Source organism: Harpia harpyja, chromosome 1 (genome assembly GCF_026419915.1).
Source record: "Harpia harpyja isolate bHarHar1 chromosome 1, bHarHar1 primary haplotype, whole genome shotgun sequence".
In the NCBI taxonomy this organism is placed as follows: Eukaryota; Metazoa; Chordata; class Aves; order Accipitriformes; family Accipitridae; genus Harpia; species Harpia harpyja.
In genome coordinates this window covers 54,393,605-54,415,600 of record NC_068940.1, presented here as the reverse complement: position 1 = coordinate 54,415,600, position 21,996 = coordinate 54,393,605, and the positions used below count along the sequence as shown (strand labels likewise).

The following is a 21,996-nucleotide window of genomic DNA, read 5'->3' as shown; positions in this document are numbered from 1 at the left end:
GACAGAATATAAACCTCCTGAACGAAAAAATCCTCCAAACCAACTGATCAACAAGAATGGAAAAAAATCCAAACCCCTCCAAAAACTCTTCCATGCACTCAGCCAAAGAAACTCTTCTGAATCATATCACCTCCCTCTGAAATTAGCTTTCTGCAATTCTTAATATATTAATATTAAATCTTTTTTTCCCCCTCAAAGTTCTGTGACCAAAAGTAATTTATCAGCTTCCCCAAAGTAATGTTATTTTCCCATTAGTGCTATTTTACCATGGTGCCCCAGATTCAGAGGACTAGATTTATCAAAAGAATGACTTATTAGTATTTAAATATCTTATGTAAAATATAAGACATGAAGGTTTACATGACAATGAAGAGGATATTAAAAAATAGCAATACAATGCCTGTGATTTAATTTTTTCTCCAAGATAATTAGTTCCAGTTATAGTTTGTTCCTCAATTCTCTCTTCATTTGCAGACTTTAAGGACACTATTTTAAAGGAAAGGCATGGTAAGCTCTCATTTCTAATATGAGTCATATTTCAAAATATTTACGTCAGTCTTTAGGCATTTTAAGGAGATCACAGCAAGCTGTTATAATGCTGCTGTAGTTCACGACATCTTTGGGAAATCTTATGTCTGGTATAGAATATGGGAAGTCAACGGAGAGCTTAAGAGTACTGTAACAACTTTCGAGGGTGGTTAGCCAACCACGTTAAGTCTGTGGTTCAGCAACATTAACATGGGATTTAACATCAGTTTTACCATCACACAAATAATACGCATAATTAAAAAGTGTACTTTTTGATTGTTCAATGTGCCTTTCACGGCTTGATGACGAACGTTCTCAAAACAGGAGACTACAGGTTTGTAACGTTTTGTATATAATTAAAGCATCTCTCTCATTTGCTACATACTTCCCTGATGAGCATGAAACCAGTACCAGGCCTCAAAAATGCACCACCGGGACGCCGAAGGCACGAAAAACTGGCAGTGCTGCCGCTGCCCATACCCCCAAAGTGACACAATGGCGAGACTGCAGGAGCCGGGCACTTCGGACACTACCAATCGAGTCTGGACCAACCAGACTAAACTCCGTTAAAAGACAACAGAGAGCAAAAGACGAGCAGAGCCGCTCACGGCCCTGGGCGACCGCCTCGCCTCGCCTGAGCCCGCCGCGCTCGAGCCCGGCTCGAGCCCGCCCCCCCAAGGCCTGAGGTGACGGGGAAGGGAGCGGGGGGGGACGACGGGGAAGGGAGCGGGGGCGGGGGCGGGGGGGGACGGGACGGGACGGGACATGGCGCCCCCGCGCATGCGCGCGGAGCCACCCTACCCCCGTCCCCCGTCCCCCGTCCCGTCGGGTTCCCGGCAGGGGAGGGGAAGGGAGGGGGTGAGGGGCGGGAAGGAAGAGGGCGGGGCGGCTCCGCGCGCCGGGCCCGCGCGGCCGCGGGAGGGGAGGGGTATATCAGCTGACCGCGTCCCGTGATTGCCCCGGGCTTGACGGCGGCTGCGTCGAGAGGGCGGTCTTGCTGCTGGAGCTAAGATGGCGGCCTCCAGCGCCTGGCTCTGAGGGAGTTGGAGCGGTGTAGCGGCTGCCCCCTGGCTAAGTGGAGGGTGAGGGGCGAGGGCTCCGCTCAGCGGCCCTTCGCCCTTATCGCCGGCAGCGGCTGGAAGCGCAGTGCTGGTGGGGGCAGGTCCGGGCAGCGCAAGCTCCCCGGCCAGGTAAATCCCATCGGCGGGGGAAGGCGAGGCGGCGGCCACCGCCTCCTTCCACAGCCCCGAGCGGGGCCGCTGGGCACCGAGGTGCTGCCGCTGGTGGCCGGGGGTGGGGGGGCGAGCCCGGCCGGTGGGGCTGTGAGGAGCGGGGCAGGGCCAGAGGCAGCGGGCTCCGCCGCCCTGGGGCTAATGTCTCCGCCGGCGAAGTCGTGTCGTGTCGTCCCCCCCCCCGCCTTGCCCCGCCGTGGAGGGGTGAGGGGCGGGCATCGGGGGGCGCCCGGGGCGGTGAGCGGCCGTCCCCCGCGGCCCTGATCCCCAGGTGCAGTACCCGCGTTGTTACCAGCTCCTCCCGAGCCCCTCTCTTCCTCTGCCTCCCGGCTGAGGAGAGCTGGGCTTTGCTCTAGCCTCAGCGTGCCTGGTGCTGCGCTGAACGCGCTCTGCACCTGATGCAGCTTTTGTAGCCGCCGGGCAGAGCCTGTTCTCTTTCCTACATGAGTACTAGTGTGTCCATTAAGAAAAGATACGGTATTTCTTTCCTCCTGGCCTCAGATCAAAATATAGCCGTCGTGAGATCCTTTGGGAAACAATTTATGAAGAGTGGGAGAGATGAGGAGGAGACTTGCTTTCGCAGAGATGAGATTTTATTTCTTTTTTGAGTGGTAATAGTATGCCTGAAGAGCATGAGCAGAACTAAATGTATCTTTCAGAAAATCTACCCTTAATGTGCTTATTTTCCCAAGAGTTTTTGAATTTCTCCCATGGATGCTTTTCACTTGCTTTTTGTTTTCTGAAAATCAAATCAGGTAGACATACTAAATGGTTTTCTGTCTGCAGTGAGCTGCCAACAGTCTGTGGGGTAGATTTTCCTCTCAGGTGGTGTGGAGCTTGCACCTTCATAGCTGTGTCTCTACTGAGGGCCAAGCTCTGGGCTGTAAAAATACCTTAGTGTTTCAGTTTTGGGGTGGTGATGGTGTTTCTGTTTTCAGCTTAGTGCTCTCAAGCCGAGCATGCTGCTTGGAGGGAAACAGAGGTGTATAAGTTTATTTGGAGTCTTCCTATTAATGCACGTATCCTCTGTTCTGTGGCTGCTTTTGAAGTTAATATAATCTGAAATGTATTTTCCCTTTTTCTCTTGTGCTTTTTCACAAATAAGATCTATGGCAGTGAGTCTGAGAAGATGAAGTTGAGTAGATGATAGCTGCTTTGTTTCCTGTTACTTAACACTGATTAAATAATGCTGTATTTAAGAAAATATTCCTTGGTGAAGTTCTTTGAAGTTGAAGCCTTTTCTTGATAATTAGAAGATTGTTGACATAGGCTACTTGTATGTAGTGAGATACATAGAAAAGGAGGAAGGCCGTCAAAGGGACTTCTAGTGACTCAAGTTTCATCTTTGAATTGAGCTGGGAAGATGCACTTCAAACAGTCTGCCATGGCTTAGTTCAAAATAACAGGACCAGTATTATAGTTGTAAAAACTATGCTTGGCTCTAGCCTGCTTCAGTTTATAGATATGCATCTTGGTCTAATTCCTGCCTGCTATAGGCAGACAGGTGCCAGAACACTTAACCAGAAATTACTGCTTCCTTTCTATTATTACTGACATTTTTTTTTTTCCACTTGCAACAAATTTCTAAGTGTTTGGAGATTCGGAGCTGAGTATCTGTCCCTGTGTAGTATAGACTTTCCAGGCACTTTTACCTTGTATTTTAGTCTTGCTGGAATAAATTTCTAAAGATTTATTTCATATGTATTGCTCATTCCTCTGGGTGTCATGTGGTATTTTTCATAGTTTCCAAACATGTATATGTCCTGAGGGACTGAATCACTGTGTATTTCCAGATTTAAAGTGGTTTGCTGGGGATTGGTTTTCTTAAGGGCCAGATCTGTGTTTCAGTAAATCCTTTTGTTCTGATACTCATCTGTCTAGGTGGTGAATCAGATTGTTCATTGATACAGCATAATGCTAATGTAGATGGAAAAGAAAAAAAACCAAGTGTGGAAGATTCTGGTTATCCTCAGCACTGGTCCTCGGTGAGGGAATGGGAGCAGTCAGCTAGAGAAGGATACTAATGTCATCACCAGCATTTCTGGTAGTAGTAAAGTTGAAATTTGCAGTGTGTTTGCGTCCTGGACTATGGAAGGTGGCAATGCTGCTATCACTGAGGCAGGTTACACTAATCCTCTTTTAAGGATCTGGTTGGTCTCGCCTCTTTCTCCTCTTACAAAAAGGGCTGCACAACAGATTAAGAAATCTCAGTTTCCACAGCTAATTAGGCTGTAGTACTTCAAGAGTGGAGTTCTGTTTAGGGAAGGCAAAAATGTTTAGTGTTTGTTAAAAAGAATCTGTTTGAAGGCAAAAATGTCATGTAGTGCACACAGCAGTGAAAGGCAGATGAAATCTAGACATCTAAAACATTTCAATGCAGAAAAACTCATTTCCTTAAATAATGCCTTTAAAGCTACAGGTGAGTAGATGACTGGAAATCATGCTCCAAACCTTTAAGCTAAAAGGTAGGTGTGTAGCACCACAGATTAACAGAACCTTGGTTTTTTTCAGTGCTTTGCTCTCACTTCTTTCCAGTTGGTCCCTGTTTTTATCCTCTTGGTATGTCTTATCTCTCTCAGGAAAGTCACACTTGAGCTTGATGTCCCTGCATAGTATAGACTTTCCAGGAACTTTGTCTTGTATTTTAGCCTTGCTGGAATAAATTTTTAAAAAGAAATCTCTGTTTATCAGCATTTCTATTCTTCTCCCCCCCGCAAGAAATCTCAGTTTCTTATCAGTATTCCTCTTCTTCTTCCCCCCAATAGAATAGAATAATAAACTTGTGTGGGGCTTGAAGTACTGCCTTAGCATAGGTTAAACTTTCACTTAAGAAAGATATGGAAGCTTTGTAATAGAGGAATAATATTATCAGGAAAAAAGTCATTCTGAATTCTGTGCTAAACTTTGAACCCATGTCCAAACTCCTGACTTTAAACTGAGGAGTGCTTATGTATACTTACAGCTATGTGTATTGCTTTGATGCCTGCAAGGTCACAGCTTTGTTTCTAACTCTATCAGTGTTAGTTTGAGACTGACTTGTCTCTGTTTCCTGAAATAGATTCTGTTTTCCCAGATGGTAACTTTGTCTGAAGAATGTGAAATCCTGGAAATGTGGAAAGTGTATGCAAGTTGAACACAGCTTGCGTAATACACCTATTCACTTAGTTTAAACTCTGAGGCAGAGGGAGTCCTGGCAGCAGTTTAGGCCCTTTAATTTTAGGGGTTGCTATTTCTGGTACATGCAGCACACAAAAATGTGGCTTCAGCTCTTTCCCCCAAAAGTTGTTTCACTGCTATTTACAGTACTACAAGAACCACATAGGAAAGTATTGCTGAACTTGTGTCTTGTGAAAAAGCTAATAAAAGTATTCAGGTATTGGGGGAGTGCTTTAGTTAGGTTCCCAAAAGAAGTTGCAAGTCATAGACAATGTTTTGCCTGCAGGAACCTCAGATTATTTGACTATACTTTGCATTCAGCATGTTCTCTCTCTCAACCAGATGGAACATATTTGTAAACTGCTACTTTCAAACTACATGTTGCCTCTGCTCCAGTGGAAATAGAACAACTGAACTAGGCGTTTCTCTAGTATTAAACCTTTGAGAGCTGTGAGTATGGGATATCCAATGGCTGTGCTGCAAAATGTTCAAAATAACCTTTGAAGTTGTGATTTTCTATTATCCGGTACTCCAGGACATCAAAATTGGGGCCTTATTGTCCTGGATGCTTTTGAGTGAAATAATTTAACTCAATTTTTGTGTCAAGTCGGTTGACTTCTTAAAGTCTCTTGAATACAGGAAGAAGGGGTAAAGGTGGCAAGAATGTTCTTTTATTTTGGGAAATTAATATGGTATGACTAAGCAGGCTGCTGTAGCTTATACTGGCAATATGGCTAAACTTGATTAATAGTATAACGATTGACTTTGCAGAGCACATCAGGTTTTATTATCTCGGGTACTAAAATTACAATATATCACTCTGTAGATAGTGTAGTAAAGAGTGATGCCACACTGGTTCTGCCAGAATGAGTGAAGGAGGATAACTTCTTGGTTTCTTCTAAAATGTTTTTGTCTTTGGCATGAACTATTTTTTTCATCTTGCTGTTACTGTGGAACCAAAGACAACTGAAAAATGATTGCTGGACTTCAGCATAACAGCTCAGAACACTAGGCTATTGTTAGCCTTGTTCTCTGTTAAACTGCTGGAAAATGTGTACAAGAATTAATTGTTACTAGATTTTGGCATATATTGCCTCTGTGCTAGTCTTCTCAGTGGGAGACATAGTTACAATCACTGTCCAGAAGCACAGTGAGTAAAGCATCAAAGCTTAATGATTTTAATAGTTTTAATCTAAACAAAAAAGCAGTCTAGTGAATTTGTTGCTTCCATTGCATGTACAATGCTTCATGTATCAGTATCCTGAATCTAGTTAGATGCTGGTGTTAAAATTAATGGAAGGTGCTGGTAGTTCATAAATGAGTGTTTCTCAGTTCAGTATTAAGGCTAGATGTTTGCAAGGGTGAGAACATTTTGCTTTAAATACTCTAGAGCAGGTGGTGTTCAGGTCTGGGAGACTTAATAGAGCTGGTCAGAGAACTCTGGTATTGGCAAAACTGGAATTACAGATAAATAGATCTTATAATCCCATACTTAATGGAGCTAGTCTTGTTATAAGCCTTTTATTTTATTTTTACTTATACATTAGTCAATGTCAAGAAAACAGCTTAAAAAGGGAGGTATGAAGATTGAGTATCTGGCAGTTTGTTCTGAAAGATAACTTTAAAACACAAAATTATCACCTCTAAAGCGTGCTACTATACAGTAAGATCTGTGTAGTTTGGACAGAGTGCACTGTGGTGATGCTTATCCATGGCAATAATAATACTACAACATAGTTCTTAAAACAGGCAAAATGGAGAACTTGAGGAATAATGCTGTTGAATATCTTACCCCTCATTAAACTTTGTTTCCAAAAACTGGATTTAGAGAATTTAACTTGCCACATGTCAATGAGGTATTAACTCTGAAAATTTGCCTCAAAGATTGAGTCACTGAAATATGTAAATACTGCTTTTCTCTTTTTCCAGAGGCAGTACCACAAGTTCTCTTTTGTAGGTAGTGATGATTGTGCTGGTTTTTCACCTGAGGGAAGGAATTCTCAAGTTCGTTTCAGTCAGGCTATCCATTCTTGATGTTCATGACTACATAACTGCTACAGTCTTTGCTGTGAAAGAAAATAGCCTGAAGTTGTAGAGGGTAGAAATTAGCAGTGAGCTAATGTTACAGGTCATCCATCTCAAAATGAGAAATCTTCCTTTGCCAAATCAAGTAGAGCTAGCTGAATGCAGAAAGATAACTGGGGTTGTAGTCTGACTTTTAGTGGGGTACTGACTGGGGTTGGATTACTTTAGTGTTGCTTCAGGCAAGCTATGAATATGAGTTCTTGCAGACTAGCTTCTTAAGTGTGTGATGTTTGGGGGATGCCACCATGTTAATGGTGTGAACCTGAGAGTAGTCCCAGTCTGTAATCAAGAGCAAGGAAGCCTGTTTTGACACGTTTGAAAATAAAACTAATGCTGTAGCAGTAAACTGAGTGACAACTTCACTCTTGCAACTTAATCAGGATACGTCCACTTAAGTGCCTTGTATATGTAGTAACAGCAAAGTGAAGTAAAAGGGAAGTTAGTTTTCCAAGTACTCCACATGCATCTGTTTCAGTCGTGGAAGATAGTGTTTAGTGTTAAGAAGCATTCCTTAGAACTTAGCAGCTCCTAAAGCAATGATCTGGTCAAGCAGTTGTGGGCAAGTTTCACTAAATTCCTGCATGTGTTTAGGGAATAGGTATTCATGTGTGAAATAAGCATGTTAGGATGTTAGTGGTGGGATGGCTTAAGCTTTTACAGCATAGAAAGTGTACTTGGTCAGCTATTTAATCACAATGCTTACCTAATAAGTAAGTTTCTCAACTTCAAATTCTGTTTCAGACTGGGAAGTAAGCTGTTCTATCTATCCAGATACCTCCTAGCTGTTTGGTTAAAAATTGCAATAGGAATCTGGCTTAGCTGGAGTTACATACGCAGGGTACTCAAATCATTTTGATATTACACAATTTGCAAGAGTTAAGCGTTCTGGAGATGACATAAAATACGCTTGAATCTGAATGTGCAAAGATGCAGCAAAAGTAGCGTGATTGCAGTAATATGGCAAATAATGGGGCATAAATTATTGTAACTGTGTACTGTTAAAGAGTAACTAGTGTAACAAAATCAGTGGGGAAACTAATAATTCATGTTCAACTCCATGTGCAACTTAGTCCATGGATTGTCTGATAAACATAAGTATTCCTAATATTTTTTTATGTGGAATTGACAAAGCACTGACTTGAGTGTTTAAAAACAAAGTCTTTTTGTCTTGAAGTGTATTGATGATTAGTGAACTTTGGTTTTAAATGAAAATCATGAGTACTAACAGGATGTCTCTTTTGTTTTCAGGTCTTGGCACAGAATGAATATAATTAGAGAAAACAGAGATCTTGCTTGTTTCTACACAACAAAACATTCGTGGAGGGGAAAGTAAGTAGTTTAAGTTTGATTTTTTTTTTAATGTTTGGTGTGACATCTCTCCATTATTGGATTTAACTGCATAGTTCCTGTATTGATGGATGAAAATTGAACTAAAGGTTCCTGCTGCTCAGTCTCTGAACTGAATGTATTTTCACTGGAATTAATTTGGATTTTAAACATTGTGTTTTAGCCTTCCTCTGCACATGTTCCCACACTTCACTGTAGCTCTGAAATGGACCACCTGACTTAGCTTCTGAGTCTCCTGGACTTACTGTATAAAGCACTAATTTTAAAGTGGAAATGCTTCTTGGAACAGGTTCTTGGAGGAGTAGTGTCTTATGTACTTTAATAGATGAGGGTCACTAGTCCACACATATACTTAACATGTTGTGTAATAGATTATCTGTTAAACTACTAACTGAGATTATTTCTAAGACTTAGATATAAGACTTCTGTTACTAGAAATAAACTTCATCCCTCATGGGGGTCTTGGATCTAAAAATTAATTTTCAGTGATGCTTCTGTCTGCAAAAGCTAGGGAACTTCAAACACTATAACAGATAACAGTTATGATAATTTAATGGATAGTTTTATTGGAAATCAGCTGTTATGCATACTCTTTAAAGCTTCATAGGACCTTCTTTGGTATCCTTACCCATCGTTCCTTCTCACGTGCATAGTGGTGCCGTGCAACTGGGATTTTTCCTTGCTACCTAAACATCAACAGAACAAAGAGGGTATGTTGTCCGTACCTCAGGAGCATGAGTACTGCTTTATTCTAATGATTATACTAAGAGGTGATGTCTGAATCTGGTGTTTGACCAGTAAGTTGAAACTAGCTTTTTTTTTAGCTGTCTGCTGATAGATACTTCATGAATTCTGCCTATCAAAGATTGGGAATGCTGGGAAGGAAAGGAGGATGGGATTGCAAGGAGTGGCAGCCACAGATCTTTCCCAGTTGTGCTTTGAAGAACCATGAGATTGCTTCAGTGTCTAATCAAAGGGCTCCCTGCCTTTTTGTCAGCAAATTTGAAGCCCTGGGTAGTTTAGAGTCCAGACTAGGCTGAGCAGCTGTCTGAGAGCAAAATCTTTCCTCTAACCAAGACAGATTCTTGATTGACTTGAAATAAATGGTTTAATATTTAGTTCTACCTCATTAGAATTTTATCCAATACTTGTGTAAACTGAGTCTTACCTGAGTTAAGATCCATGCATTTGGATTTGTGTGGGCGTGGGTGAATAAACTGTTTTCTTTAGTAATAATAAGATACTATGTTGGGGTAGAACATTAGAGCAGTTTGTCCCTCTTAATCTTTCTGTTCCCCAACAGAAAATAACTGGTGTCTTCCTCTGAAGTTCCTGTGGCATATGTGCAAATTTAGTGTGCATGTGATCTGAGCCACTTGGTGAAAATTAAATACATAGAACTCGAATTGTTTCTCTTGCCCAATGCCTTTCATTAAAGAGCCTGTTCCTACCTGATGCAGTCTGTTGAAGTTAGAGTAGTATTATATCAAACTTTGATGGTAGCATTCTGATAAACTATGAAGTCTTGTAGAACTTCAAACTAAGTCTAAAGTCTGAAACAGAGGCTTAGTTTAATATCTCAATCACACTTTTCACATAGTGAAAGGGAAAGTGAGTAGTTGGCCTCTTGTGTTGCAGCAGAAGCTTATATGGCTTTTAGTAAGCTTATATTTGAATACTTAAGTCCACTCAGTTCATGGTTACACATTCTCAATGTAATCTATGGATAACTAATTGTTATCCATAAAAAAAAAAAGAACCCAGAAACAGTAACTTAGTATCTAGTGCTAAATGAGCCTGAATCACTTTGACTCTTCATATGATTTGTCACTTTGCTGAATATGGGCTGTGTGCATGGCAGTTAAAGTATTTTTCTAGTAGTATAGATGATGATGCTCCGGTATCTATCAGTAGTTCTGTAAAATTAATGAACACTTGAGTGTGGTGGTATAGAATTATTCTACCAGGTTCATCCTGATTAAAAAAAAAAAAAATTATAACTTCTGACTTCTGCAGTGCTTCAAAGAAACTAGTGAGTAGGCAATAGCCTTTTAACTGGGAAGAGGATACTTGCTTCAAATTCTTCTCAAAACAGCCTGGCATTAGACTGTACTGCAGAGTAGTTTGAGAGATAATTAATGCTAAAGTCTTCAAGGCCTCGAGGTATAAATACCTTTCTACATATTTAAAGGTGAAGTTCTGGACAAGAGTATGTTTAGGCCATGTGTAAGAACTGACTTCTGAGTCTCCTCTGTTTGTGCAACAAGACTTGAGTCTCCTGAATTTGCCTGGAGAGAGGAGATGAAGGAAATGGTAACTTGGCAAATCTGCTGTTCTGTCTTGTGTTCCTTGTCGCATCACATATTAAGAATGCTGGATAATAAATATGCTTCCTAGGTCTTGTAATGCTGGCTTCAGTGTGAGGGTAGAAAAGGAAGGGGCTATAATGTTTGGAAGCTGGTCTTCAATTATGTGTGATCATTGCAGATCCTTATTCTGATGCAAAGCAGTGTGAAGCTGTTTAGTATGTTAAGTGAGTAAACAAAACCTTAAGTAATAAATTTCTTTAGAACAGCATAAACAAGCATATAAAGGCAGAATACCTACCTAAATTGTGCAACAAGAGAAGAGGGAACAGTTGGTTTGTTCAAAGGATTTTCTTATGGTCTAAGAACTGGAGCATTCTTTGACAGACTGAATATAGTGGAATTATTAGCAACTAGAGTAACTTCAAATGTTCCCCTTCATTACTATGACTTCTCTTGACCTGCAATTTTCCTTCAATAAGGAAAATTCAAATATGTGGAAAAACAAATAGGTTTTTTAAATAGTTTAAACATCTTTAAGGTGGCAGGTCACTTCGCTATTACAGATTTTTATAAGATTTGAAGAAAATAAGCACTTGCTTTAATTCCGAGATAAACTTCTCTGGGCCAGTAATGGCTTGAACTTGCACAAGTCTGAATAATGGAAAATGGTAGGCATTGAAGTTTGTGAGATTGACTGTGTCAGACAGATACTATTGACCTTGCTATTATGAAAGAAGGGAGGATAGGTCAAATAACATGAGGGAGCAGCTCTGAATGTATCTGAAGCCTGTGCAAAGTTTGACCTTACACAGAAATGATGGCTTGTGCTGCAGACCTGGCAAGTGAGAGAGAAGAAGGGATTGCAACACAAGAATGCAGAGAGAGAGGGGAGAAACGATCTGCTTGATACAGTGTCTTGTGTGGCATGGATCCAGATTAGTTAGCCATCTGGTTGATCCTGTCCTGCTGTTTCCCTAGCAAACCCACAGTTTACCCAGAACTGAAACTTAAATTGCTATGCTGAATCGGTTTTAATATGTACAACTAGCCAAAGTATTTTTATTTGGTTCAAGTTCAAGAAAGGCAAGTGTGTTCAGATCCTGTTTCTTTGGTCAGAGAATACTTACTAGAACTTGCTCTGGTTCAGGTTTGGCTTGACTTTCTGGGCAGGACTGCTTCTTGACAGAAGTACCCTAGAACAAGAAGTTTGTACCAGTAGCAGTAATCTACTGTTTCAAACTCTGGTTAGTTATGTTGCTGTTGTGGTTTAACCCCAGCCGGTAACTAAGTACCATGCAGCTGCTCACTCACTCCCCTCTACCCAGTGGGATGGGGGAGAAAATTGGGGGGGGAAGGTAAAAATCGTGGGTTGAGATAAGAACAGCTTAATAGAACAGAAAGGAAGAAACTAATAATGGTAATAATAACAATAAAATGACAATAACAGGATTCACAGGATTGGAATATACAGAACAAGAGATGCACATTGCATTTGCTCACCACTCGTTGACTGATGCCCAGTTATTTTCCGAGCAGCGATCTGCACCCCTGCAGGCCAACTCCCCCCAGTTTATATACTAGACGTGAAGTCACATGCTATGGAATACCCCTTTGGCCAGTTTGGGCCAGCTGTCCTGGCTGTGTCCCTTCCCAACTTCTTGTGCCCCTCCAGCCTTCTTGCTGGCTGGGCATGAGAAGCTGAAAAATCCTTGACTTAGTCTAAACACTACTTAGCAACAACTGAAAACATCAGTGTGTTATCAACATTCTTCTCATACTGAACCCAAAACATAGTGCTGTACCAGCTACTAGGAAGACAATTAACTCTATCCCAGCTGAAACCGGGACAGTTGCAAAACTTTCCAATTCAGAAACATGTAAATAGTCTCTATATAAAGAGTTGGTTCAGGGTATGCTGTGAAGATTGTCTAGGAAATGAAACCATGGTAAGGCTTGCATTTTGCACTTGATGCATCTAAATTTTTTTAGCTTTAGCTCACTGCTGCTTGTTTCTGATATGCCTGAAATGCAAACTACCTTGCTACAGCTGTTCTTTAAGCACTATGGCAGTTAACATATCTGTGAGATTGATATACAATGACTAGCTGCATATTGAACTACAGCTTCAGCGATCTGAGTCTTTCTGAGCTTAGTAAGTCTTAGTTTTAGTTTTCCTCATGGTGAAGAAACTTAGGCTTGGCCGTAGTAACACTTTAACTTGTTACAGTGTCATGACCAGGTGTGTAAATTGGGTTATTTCATGTTACAACTGTTGTCTGAGCGAGCTTCAGACAGATGCTTTAGAGTATTGCAGGAATATCTTTTTTCCTATCTGTGTTTTTCAGTTCTTTTAGAATTTTTTCTTGTCTGGTAGTACCTTCCAGTGCAAGTTCCAAGAGTCTTTGGTCCTGACTTAGCCAGTAACTTAGGAAAAGATATGCATAAGGAAATATATTTAGTAGTACTTAACTTGTATGTCCCCTTTATGGATACGTAGAACAGAGGAGCTTAACATATTATAAGGGTAAACTGCAAACTAACAGCAAAGAAAATTCCATATTTATTTCCTAACAATGTCTTGTATATAGCTTCTTAACATAATTTTTGCAGTTCAAAAGGGTTTTTCTGTGACTTCTGGAGAAACTAACACTTGTGTATTCTAGGTATAAGCGAGTCTTTTCAGTTGGAACCCATGCCATCACCACATACAATCCCAATACGCTAGAAGTTACAAATCAGGTAACTATTATTTTTGAAGTTGATTTCTGACTTGGGTTCACCATCCACAGTGATGCCGTCTGGAGTAGCATTCAATCTTCAGAAACTATCTAGTCTGACAAGATCTCAGCAAAACCAGAAGGATATGGCAGCTGCTACAAAAGCACACGTAACAGAAAACTGGTGTTGCCTTCACTAAGTCTACAAATATCCAGTGGTTTCTGTACTTTTAGGCAATTTGTCTTTATTGGCCAATAAGTAGTAGTTTGCTTTTGGGTGTGCTGTTCTGAATGAACTGGGATAAGTTTGATCACTGTAAGGCTGTGTGCCTGAAGGGAGTCAGGACACTTACTTTGCAGAATATCAAATAGGAAGCTCAAGCTAAAGCTTTCATGGAGCATGCTAGTTACTGTCTTGTTACAGCAATTCACTTATTATAGGTGCTAAGGTTTTTTGAGTGGAGGAGATGTAGCTTTAAAGTTACTAACAGTATAACCTAATTACTTTCAATTGTCTAGTGGCCTTATGGAGATATCTGTAGTATTTCTCCTGTTGGAAAAGGACAAGGAACAGAATTTAGTCTCACTTTTCGCAAAGGCAGTGGAAAAAAGTCTGAAACTCTTAAGTTTTCCACAGAGCACAGAACTGAACTCCTTACAGAGGCACTGGTAAGATTTATTTTTTTTTCTTCAAGCAAGCAGGAAGTACTTGGTTATCATTACCATTTGTTGTAGTTTACTATGCTTTCTTTCCTTACATAAAAAGTAGGAAAGCAAGTTGTCTTTTGAGCTGTTATGTTAATGAACTTGGTCTAGTGTCAGTTGTAGCAACTAGTGCATGATTCTTAAATAGCAAGTAAAGCTATGAATACTGAATATATTAAACTGCAGTGGAATGGTGAGCCTTAAAGGAGGCTTAGTTTGAGTCCCGTAAAACAGGGTCATCTTAAACGTAGACTTTCTGGATAGATTGGCTATCATTTACATTCATTCATGGTTAACTTTTTTAAAAACAGAGATTCAGGACAGACTTCTCAGAAGGAAAAATCACAGGACGGGTGAGTGTCTGGCTTGTCTGGATCATATGCAGTTTAATGAAATGGTCTAAAGACTTAAACTTCTACTTTGTGTTATGCTTGTGTTATATGCACTACCTAAAATAGCTTTTGTAAATTTGGATCTGAAGTCTTGCTTTGAGAGGAGAAAATTAAGAGTTTGTTCAAAAGCAATGGGAACCTTTTCAACAGTAGAAGGCTTGAGTTCTCTTCACTTGGCTTGAGCCTTATGGAGGTACACTTAAAGACTTTGAATGTTACTGCTGAAGTAAAGAGCTTTGCCATGTGGAGCTCTTATCTGGAGAGAAGGAAGGAGAAAAACATAAGCTTTGATTCATTATTCAAATGTTTACCACTTCCAGCACTTTCTAACTCTGAATAGTTTTCTGCATAACATCATGAACGTTTGATGTGGGAATATTGTTTCCTAGGAGGATTTCTGTAGGTCAGATTAAAGACAAGATTGCCATTTAATGAACTTGCTAGTATAGTAATAAGCAAGGCAGTATACAGACCTGGACTTTATATTTGGTTTTATGTCTTCTGGTCACAGAAGATAGCACTTAAAAGTAACTTAAAGCATTGCATAGAATAAATTTTCAGTGATGAGTGTAGTAACACTGCTGGAATATGGGGGCCCCTTTTGTCTTACTGTAGTTTAGAACAGACCTCTAACTTTTGCTGGTTTCAATAAGCCTGTATTCGTAATGGAATATGACTCCAGGAGATGAAAAATTTGCACGATGGTGATAAGTTTACCTTAATTTAGTCTTGATTAGCTGAATAACAGCATCTGGTGCAATAGCTGTTTCCTTGTCTAACCACAGTGTACATAGTTTGTGAGTAGACCACCTTCTGCAGCAAGAGAAACTCCCTTTTGGAGTGGCTGTTTTGGGATTGTTGTTCTCTTCAAAATGTGTTGTTTAAGCTGCAACTTCCTTGTGAGTTGACAGCTACTTTCCTTTGATTCATAGTGTTCTTAAATAAGAGCGTTAGGGGAAATGATATAATTTTTTTGAACTTTACACCCATGCTGCTTACTAGATTTGGAAAAGTATTGCTGTGTAGTAAAGGAGTAGTGTGTGTGTAGATGTCTAATAGTAGCTTTCTCTGCAGAGGTATAACTGCTATAAACATCACTGGAGTGATACAAGGAAACCTGTGATTCTGGAAGTGACTCCTGGAGGTATTGACCAAATTGATCCTGCAACAAATAAAGTCCTCTGCTCCTATGACTACAGAAACATTGAAGGCTTTGTCGATATTGCTGGCTATCAGGGAGGCTTCTGTATCCTCTATGGAGGATTTAGTAGATTGGTGAGTACTAAAACAAAACATCTTGGTATGGTGCTTGGGATGTTTATAGCTGCATATTTAACAATGAAGCTTCAACATAATTTGAGCATACAAGTATGTGCATCTTTGGGACCCAGCTGTAGAGCCTCAAGGCTTGTGGACAGATTTTAAAACCTTTTTTCCACAGGAAGTTAGTTTAAACACTTGAGAACAATGTTTGGGGGTTTTTTTGCTTATGTTTAAAAACTAAAGAGCATAAGTTATCCTGTTATTTATATTTGGATAATGAATGTGAATGCAGTATGGACATGGAGTTTCCTGACACTTCTCAAAGTTACAGAAGTGACAGGAGTATTACTAATCTACCTAACTGATGGAGGGATTCTATTCAGAAATAGATCTATCAGTGGTGATGCTTTTTTAGGCCTGTGATCTGATATTCAGCAGCTTTGCTTGGGAAATACTGCAGTGTAATGTTGGTGTCACAGTCTTAAAAGGGTTTCTGTGTCCTATACTGCAAGCAGCTGAAATGAATCTATAGGAATTAATTCATGGTTATTAATGTAAATATAGCTATCTCAGTCACTACTAACAAAGTAGGACTCTGTTCTCTAGATCAGGGTTTTCATGTCTTTTGTACTGTAGCATGCTTTTCTCTGGCATAAAACTAGCAATATATAATTGATTCTCTAGAGCTGCCCTAACCTTGCCTAGCAAGGCTGGGTAGCAGCCCTTACAGATGACAGCTGGGGCTACCACTGTGGTTTTCTGGCTCTTCACTCCTGCCAGGCTGTCAGGATCTGTTGCCAAGGATGGACAGGCAGGTCATGCAGACCTTTATTTAATGGCATGCTAATATGTAGCAGAGTATCCTTTAGGAATAGATATAGATTTTTTTTTTTTGAAAGGCAAATGTGAACTTAATAGTGGATCTCTTGTGTAATAAATACTTCTTCTCTTTATACCATGCACTCAGCAAAGGCAAGCCCAGCTGCTGGGAAGATTCTCTACTGTTAGGTATATAGTGGAGGATTATTTATGGAACTGATTTCTTGAGCTATGCCATATTTTTCACCTGTTTTTTCTTGTCAAAACTTGCAGCACCTGTTTGCATCTGAGCAGAGGGAGGAAATTATCAAAAGTGCAATAGAACATGCTGGCAACTTCATAGGTATCTCCCTGCGGATAAGGAAAGAATCCCTAGAATTTGAGCAATACTTGAATCTGCGCTTTGGAAAATACAGCAACGATGAATCTGTAACGTCTTTAGCAGAGTTTGTTGTCCAAAAAATAACACCTAGACACTTGGTAAGGGTATCAAACTGAACTTACTTGGTTCCTCTTAAGTGCTAAGAATTCTTTCCTAACATGCCTTTGTTTTTTCAAGGAACCTGTGAAAAGAGTACTAGCTCTTACAGAAGCTTGCTTAGTTGAGCGGGATCTGGCTACGTATAACATAGCAACTTTGAAACCTTTAGGCGAGGTAAGAGGAAACCTTTCTCAGTACCACTTCTTCAAATAGGAGCTCTAAAAGATTATAATAGTAGGAATTTGATAGTCTACATAAGATGGCCTTAATTTGTAGAGTAGATAAATAACACTGCTTCATGAATGTGACCCTTACCTCTTGTTTTTAGGTATTTGCAATAGTATGTGACTGTGAAAACCCCCAGCTTTTTATCATTGAATTTATCAAAGGACAAATTCGGAAATACTCTTCAACAGAAAGGTAACTGGAGCTCCTGTGGGTTATAAATTCAAATGAAAGTTGCCATTGTAGTGCTTCTAGTTTCTCAGCTTCCATAACATCTGACCCTTGGAAGTGTTAACTCAAAGCCTTGCTATTCTAGTGGTCTGCCAGTTACAAATCAGGATTTGTTACAGGATCTTCAAGGAAATCTGTCCAGAAGTTTTCTGATGAACATGTAAGGGTGTTGGACAGTTAGATACAGCCTGTTTCTCCTAAGCAATGTTGTTCTCTGTATGCTGTACTTGATTAAGCAGCATATCTGAGACAAGGAAAGAAAGCATACTTTAAGTGATATGGAAAGGAAGGCTGTACACTCCTTGAGATGGTCTTAGTTGATTCTATTTAAAACAACCAGCAGAATAGTCCCTGAGTGCACTTGCAGTTGTAATGCAGTCTAATCCTGCTAAGTGAGGTTTTGCAAAAAGCACAGGGATGAATTGGCTCACAACATGTGTACCTCATTAACAGATCATCTAGAGTTGATCCCTTTAGTGAAAGGCTGCAGCTGGCTATACTGGGTGTAAGACAGCTCTGTTCTTACAGTGAATAAAGGAACACTTGAAAGTTGGTGACTTCTTCCAGAGGTGTAGCTGATAGCACCAGTGTTAGTAAGAGATTTCAAGGATTGCTGCCTTTCATTCTGTGCTTGATTCTTTTTTTTTTTTGCCTATTTTTCTTAACTTGGTTCTCTGGCATCACTTTTCTGATCTAAATTTGTCTGTCTTTCTCCCAACCCAGAGATTCTCTCCTGGCTACCTTGTTGGATGGAGTGAGAGCTTCTGGTAACAGAGATGTCTGTGTGAAAATGACCTCTACGCACAAAGGCCAGCGTTGGGGATTACTCAGTATGCCTGTAGATGAAGAAGTAGAGAGCCTTCATCTGAGGTTTTTGGCGGCTCCTCCAAGTAAGCTAATGCTTATTACATGGTTTTATAGTGCTTTTTAAAGCATACAGATACTTAGTCGGGTACTGTGCACTTAACTTTTGTTATGTTTTCTTCCAGATGGCAACTTTGCAGATGCTGTGTTCAGGTTCAATGCTAACATTTCCTATAGTGGGGTACTACATGCAGTTACGCAAGATGTAAGAATAAGTCCTCTGCCCATCCTCTTAAGATGTTGTTAATGCATAAAGATAATAATTGTTATTTCTTAACCAGGGTCTGTTCTCAGAAAACAAGGAGAAACTCATTAATAATGCCATAACAGCATTGCTCTCTCAGGAGGGAGATATTGCAGCATCTAATGCAGAGCTCGAAAGCCAATTCCAAGCAGTAAGACGACTAGTGGCTTCAAAAGCAGGCTTTCTTGCCTTTACTCAGCTTCCAAAGTAAGTGAGAAGTCTCTTCAACTTTGGAAGTAGTAGGTGAAAACAGTTCTTGAGCTTTTGATGGTGTCTTATCTTTAAAACTGAGAATTGGAGTTAAGCCTCACTTCTGAAAGACTGGAAGACTCTGTACATGATTACTTCCAGTAGTATGAGGCTGTCATCAGACTTTAACATAAATTGAGCATCCCAAATGGTCATTAGTATGTAAAGCTGATTCTTCTTTTGCTAAATGCTCTCTGCCTTGAGTCAAATATGGTTTAGTGATTTTCCCAGTGGAAAAACTTGTAAAATGCACCTTCATCTGTCCTTGAAGTAGGCAATTCTTCATTCTTAAAGTATGTTGATGCCATTGCTATCTTCAGTTCAACATGAGATAAAACGTGATGTTAGGAAGTTGAGTTGTACTCCTACAGTACATACAGGCTGCTTGGAGTCTGTGTCTTAATTGGATAACATAAGGAAGCAGAAAAACTGCCTGATGTTCTTCTTAAAATGAAAAATTCTTTGGACTATTTCTGACTCTGGACTATGGGGCAACTGAATGATGTGAAGAGTAACATACATAGTCTGAGACCTTTATAAAGTTCTATTTCTCTGTGAATATTGTCCTGTGCTATCCCTATCCTGTAACTACAGAAATATGTCTTTGTTTTGGTGAATGTGTTCTTGGCATATTGTTAACAGTGAAGTCAATGTTAATGTTTTCTTACCAATGAATCTCAAATTTATGTAAACGTCAAGGTACTGGCTTGCCAAATGCAATGGGAGCAGGCCACTTTTGGTCCCCAGTTGGACTCTTATCTTAAAACTAAGATTTCTGTTTCCTCTCTAATCTTGGTGGTTTTGCTTTCCTTTCAAAAGATTTCGAGAACGATTAGGAGTAAAGGTTGTGAAAGCCCTCAAAAGAAACAACGATGGAGTAACCCATGCCTCTATTGACATGCTTTGTGCCCTTATGTGTGTAAGTACTAAATTGCAGATTCTTTCACTTAATGTGTGAACTTCAGTCTACTGAAAGGTGTAGAAATAGGGACTGCCCTTCAACTTGCAGTGTGCTCAAACATGAAATAACTTGTTGTACAGTGATTTCCTGCTGAACTTGAAGTAGGATGTGCTTTTTATGGGTTCAGAGTGTGGCTTTTGAATTACAGCTGTTAAGAACTGAGGGTTGAAATGTGACTGCATAGTGAATACTTTTTTTGTAGCCAATGCATGATGACTACGACTTGAGGCAGGAGCAGTTGAACAAAGCTTCCCTTCTTTCTTCAAAGAAGTTTCTAGAAAATCTACTAGAGAAATTCAATTCGCATGTGGTAAGTCAAATTTTGAAGACAGATAGCTTCAAGTGCCTTTCCTAATTGCTATGAAAACACTTCTGTCATACTTGGATATATCTTTGAATATATTTGTACCTGCAGTTGAAGTGCAGAAAATATAGCTATGTCTGGCACTGAAGCTTGTTCTAAATAGGCTTGGATCTTGACAGGTTAGAACGTAGCTGTCTATATTGAAGAATCATGGAACAAATGTTTGCATGTTTAATACGGAAACTGGGTGTTCCTTTTAACTAAAAAGATATTGTACACTGGTACTTATGGGATTAAAAAGAGAAGAAGTAATTTGCAGCACACCAGTATATGAGGTCATGAGTGTCTGATGGTCTGGGAGCCAATACTTTACTAGACTATTGCCAATACTCAGAGTAGTGGCATATTTTAAACTTGTTATTTTTATTTGCAGACTGTTTCATGGTATGACAGGGAAGAGCACTTTCAGCATCATGAGTACTGAGTAAAACTTGCATGAATACTCTTGGGCAGGGGAGAAGCACTGTATCTGTATTACATACCTGTCTTCCTAATTTCAGGATCATGGGACAGGTGCCCTAGTAATTAGTTCGCTTCTGGACTTCCTGACATTTGCCCTATGTGCTCCATATAGTGAGACTACTGAGGGGCAGCAGTTTGACATGTTGTTGGAAATGGTGGCATCTAATGGAAGAACACTATTTAAGCTCTTTCAGGTAAGATTTTGTAATTTTTTGTTGTTATTGGAAGCTTTAGGTAGTCAGTGAACATGAACTTTTTCTTGTTCTCCTGAAAGACAAAATTGTCTACTGTTCAGCTGGTTAATGTGCCTAAACCTTTTCTACCTTGGTGAGTTGTTTTTAGTGATCTATTGCTTTATCTTCAGATAAGATTGAGGTGGTTATTCTATAGTGAATGACATGCAAATCATTGTAGAATAGACTGCCTAAGATTTGTTTCTAGAAACACTTTAAAATACCACTTAAGTATTAAGCTAGATTCAGCAGATGCACAGATCTTCTTCTCTTTGGAGAATCTGCCACTTTTTTGTTTCTCTCAGTAAATGAGAGTTAAAAGAGTTACAAAACAAGAGTAACATCCTATTGAGTAGTAAACCTGTAAGAATTCTAGGATTTTTAGCTAATATGTCAATTATTTCTGTAAAACCAGTATGCTCTTTTGCTTCTTGGTTAGTGTCAGCTTGTGTCAGTTTCCCCAGCATTATTCCAGCTTCTCTGGTATATACTGCTGTTCAGTGCTAAGAGGTCCATCTGATACTTAAATGAGATTCTTGTTTAAAGGTGTAAGGTAGGAACTCATCTGGGGATAGCTTTCACAAAACTGAAATGCTAACTTTTGCCCAGAACTGGAGGTAAAACATCCATGTAGATGAGTTAAGGAAACTGAATCAGATGATCTAATCTTCAAATTTTGCACTCGGATAATTTTGTCAATGTTCTATTTTAGCACCCTTCCATGGCAATTGTGAAAGGAGCAGGTTTGGTAATGAAGGCCATAATAGAGGTGAGATTTTATTACTGTTACCTGGGATAGCATACTAAATATGTATAGTCTATTTCAGAAGTGCAATTGCTTGCCAAGAGAAGTTTGTTATATTAGCTTCTTGGTGGTGGTGGGGATGGTGGGAAGGGGGAAGGTGAGGAACAGGACACCTACTTAATTGTGAGTGGTTTAATATAGCAACTTGCTTTATCTTACACTTGGGGGTTGGGAAGGCATGTGAGTTGAGACAGTAGGTAGTGCCTTGCATGTTTCATACTGCAGTCAAGATTTGGCTGTTAATGTTGTATGTAGCTCAGTCACATACCTCAGAGCCACCAGGCTTCTGCATGTTTAAGAGAGCCTCTCAAGGAGGAGAGGCCA

General features: G+C 40.0%; 1 protein-coding gene across 3 annotated transcripts in view; it reads left to right on the top strand.

Annotated features, from left to right (window-relative positions):
- Positions 1 to 1,481: 1,481 nt before the first annotated feature.
- Positions 1,482 to 21,996, top strand: part of DNAJC13 (DnaJ heat shock protein family (Hsp40) member C13) — a 57,220-nt gene continuing 36,705 nt past the window's right edge. For all 3 annotated transcript variants that reach the window (XR_008236410.1, XM_052795120.1, XM_052795112.1), the window contains exons 1-16: positions 1,482 to 1,718; positions 8,250 to 8,330; positions 13,321 to 13,396; positions 13,894 to 14,043; positions 14,391 to 14,432; positions 15,546 to 15,746; positions 16,827 to 17,033; positions 17,113 to 17,208; positions 17,363 to 17,454; positions 18,214 to 18,380; positions 18,480 to 18,559; positions 18,636 to 18,805; positions 19,667 to 19,766; positions 20,011 to 20,118; positions 20,673 to 20,828; positions 21,580 to 21,636. Coding sequence is in view for 2 of the 3 variants with exons in the window: in XM_052795120.1 (XP_052651080.1) it covers positions 8,263 to 8,330; positions 13,321 to 13,396; positions 13,894 to 14,043; positions 14,391 to 14,432; positions 15,546 to 15,746; positions 16,827 to 17,033; positions 17,113 to 17,208; positions 17,363 to 17,454; positions 18,214 to 18,380; positions 18,480 to 18,559; positions 18,636 to 18,805; positions 19,667 to 19,766; positions 20,011 to 20,118; positions 20,673 to 20,828; positions 21,580 to 21,636 (1,770 nt within the window). In the remaining variant the exon portion in view is untranslated. The remainder of the gene's footprint in view (positions 1,719 to 8,249; positions 8,331 to 13,320; positions 13,397 to 13,893; positions 14,044 to 14,390; positions 14,433 to 15,545; positions 15,747 to 16,826; positions 17,034 to 17,112; positions 17,209 to 17,362; positions 17,455 to 18,213; positions 18,381 to 18,479; positions 18,560 to 18,635; positions 18,806 to 19,666; positions 19,767 to 20,010; positions 20,119 to 20,672; positions 20,829 to 21,579; positions 21,637 to 21,996) is intronic.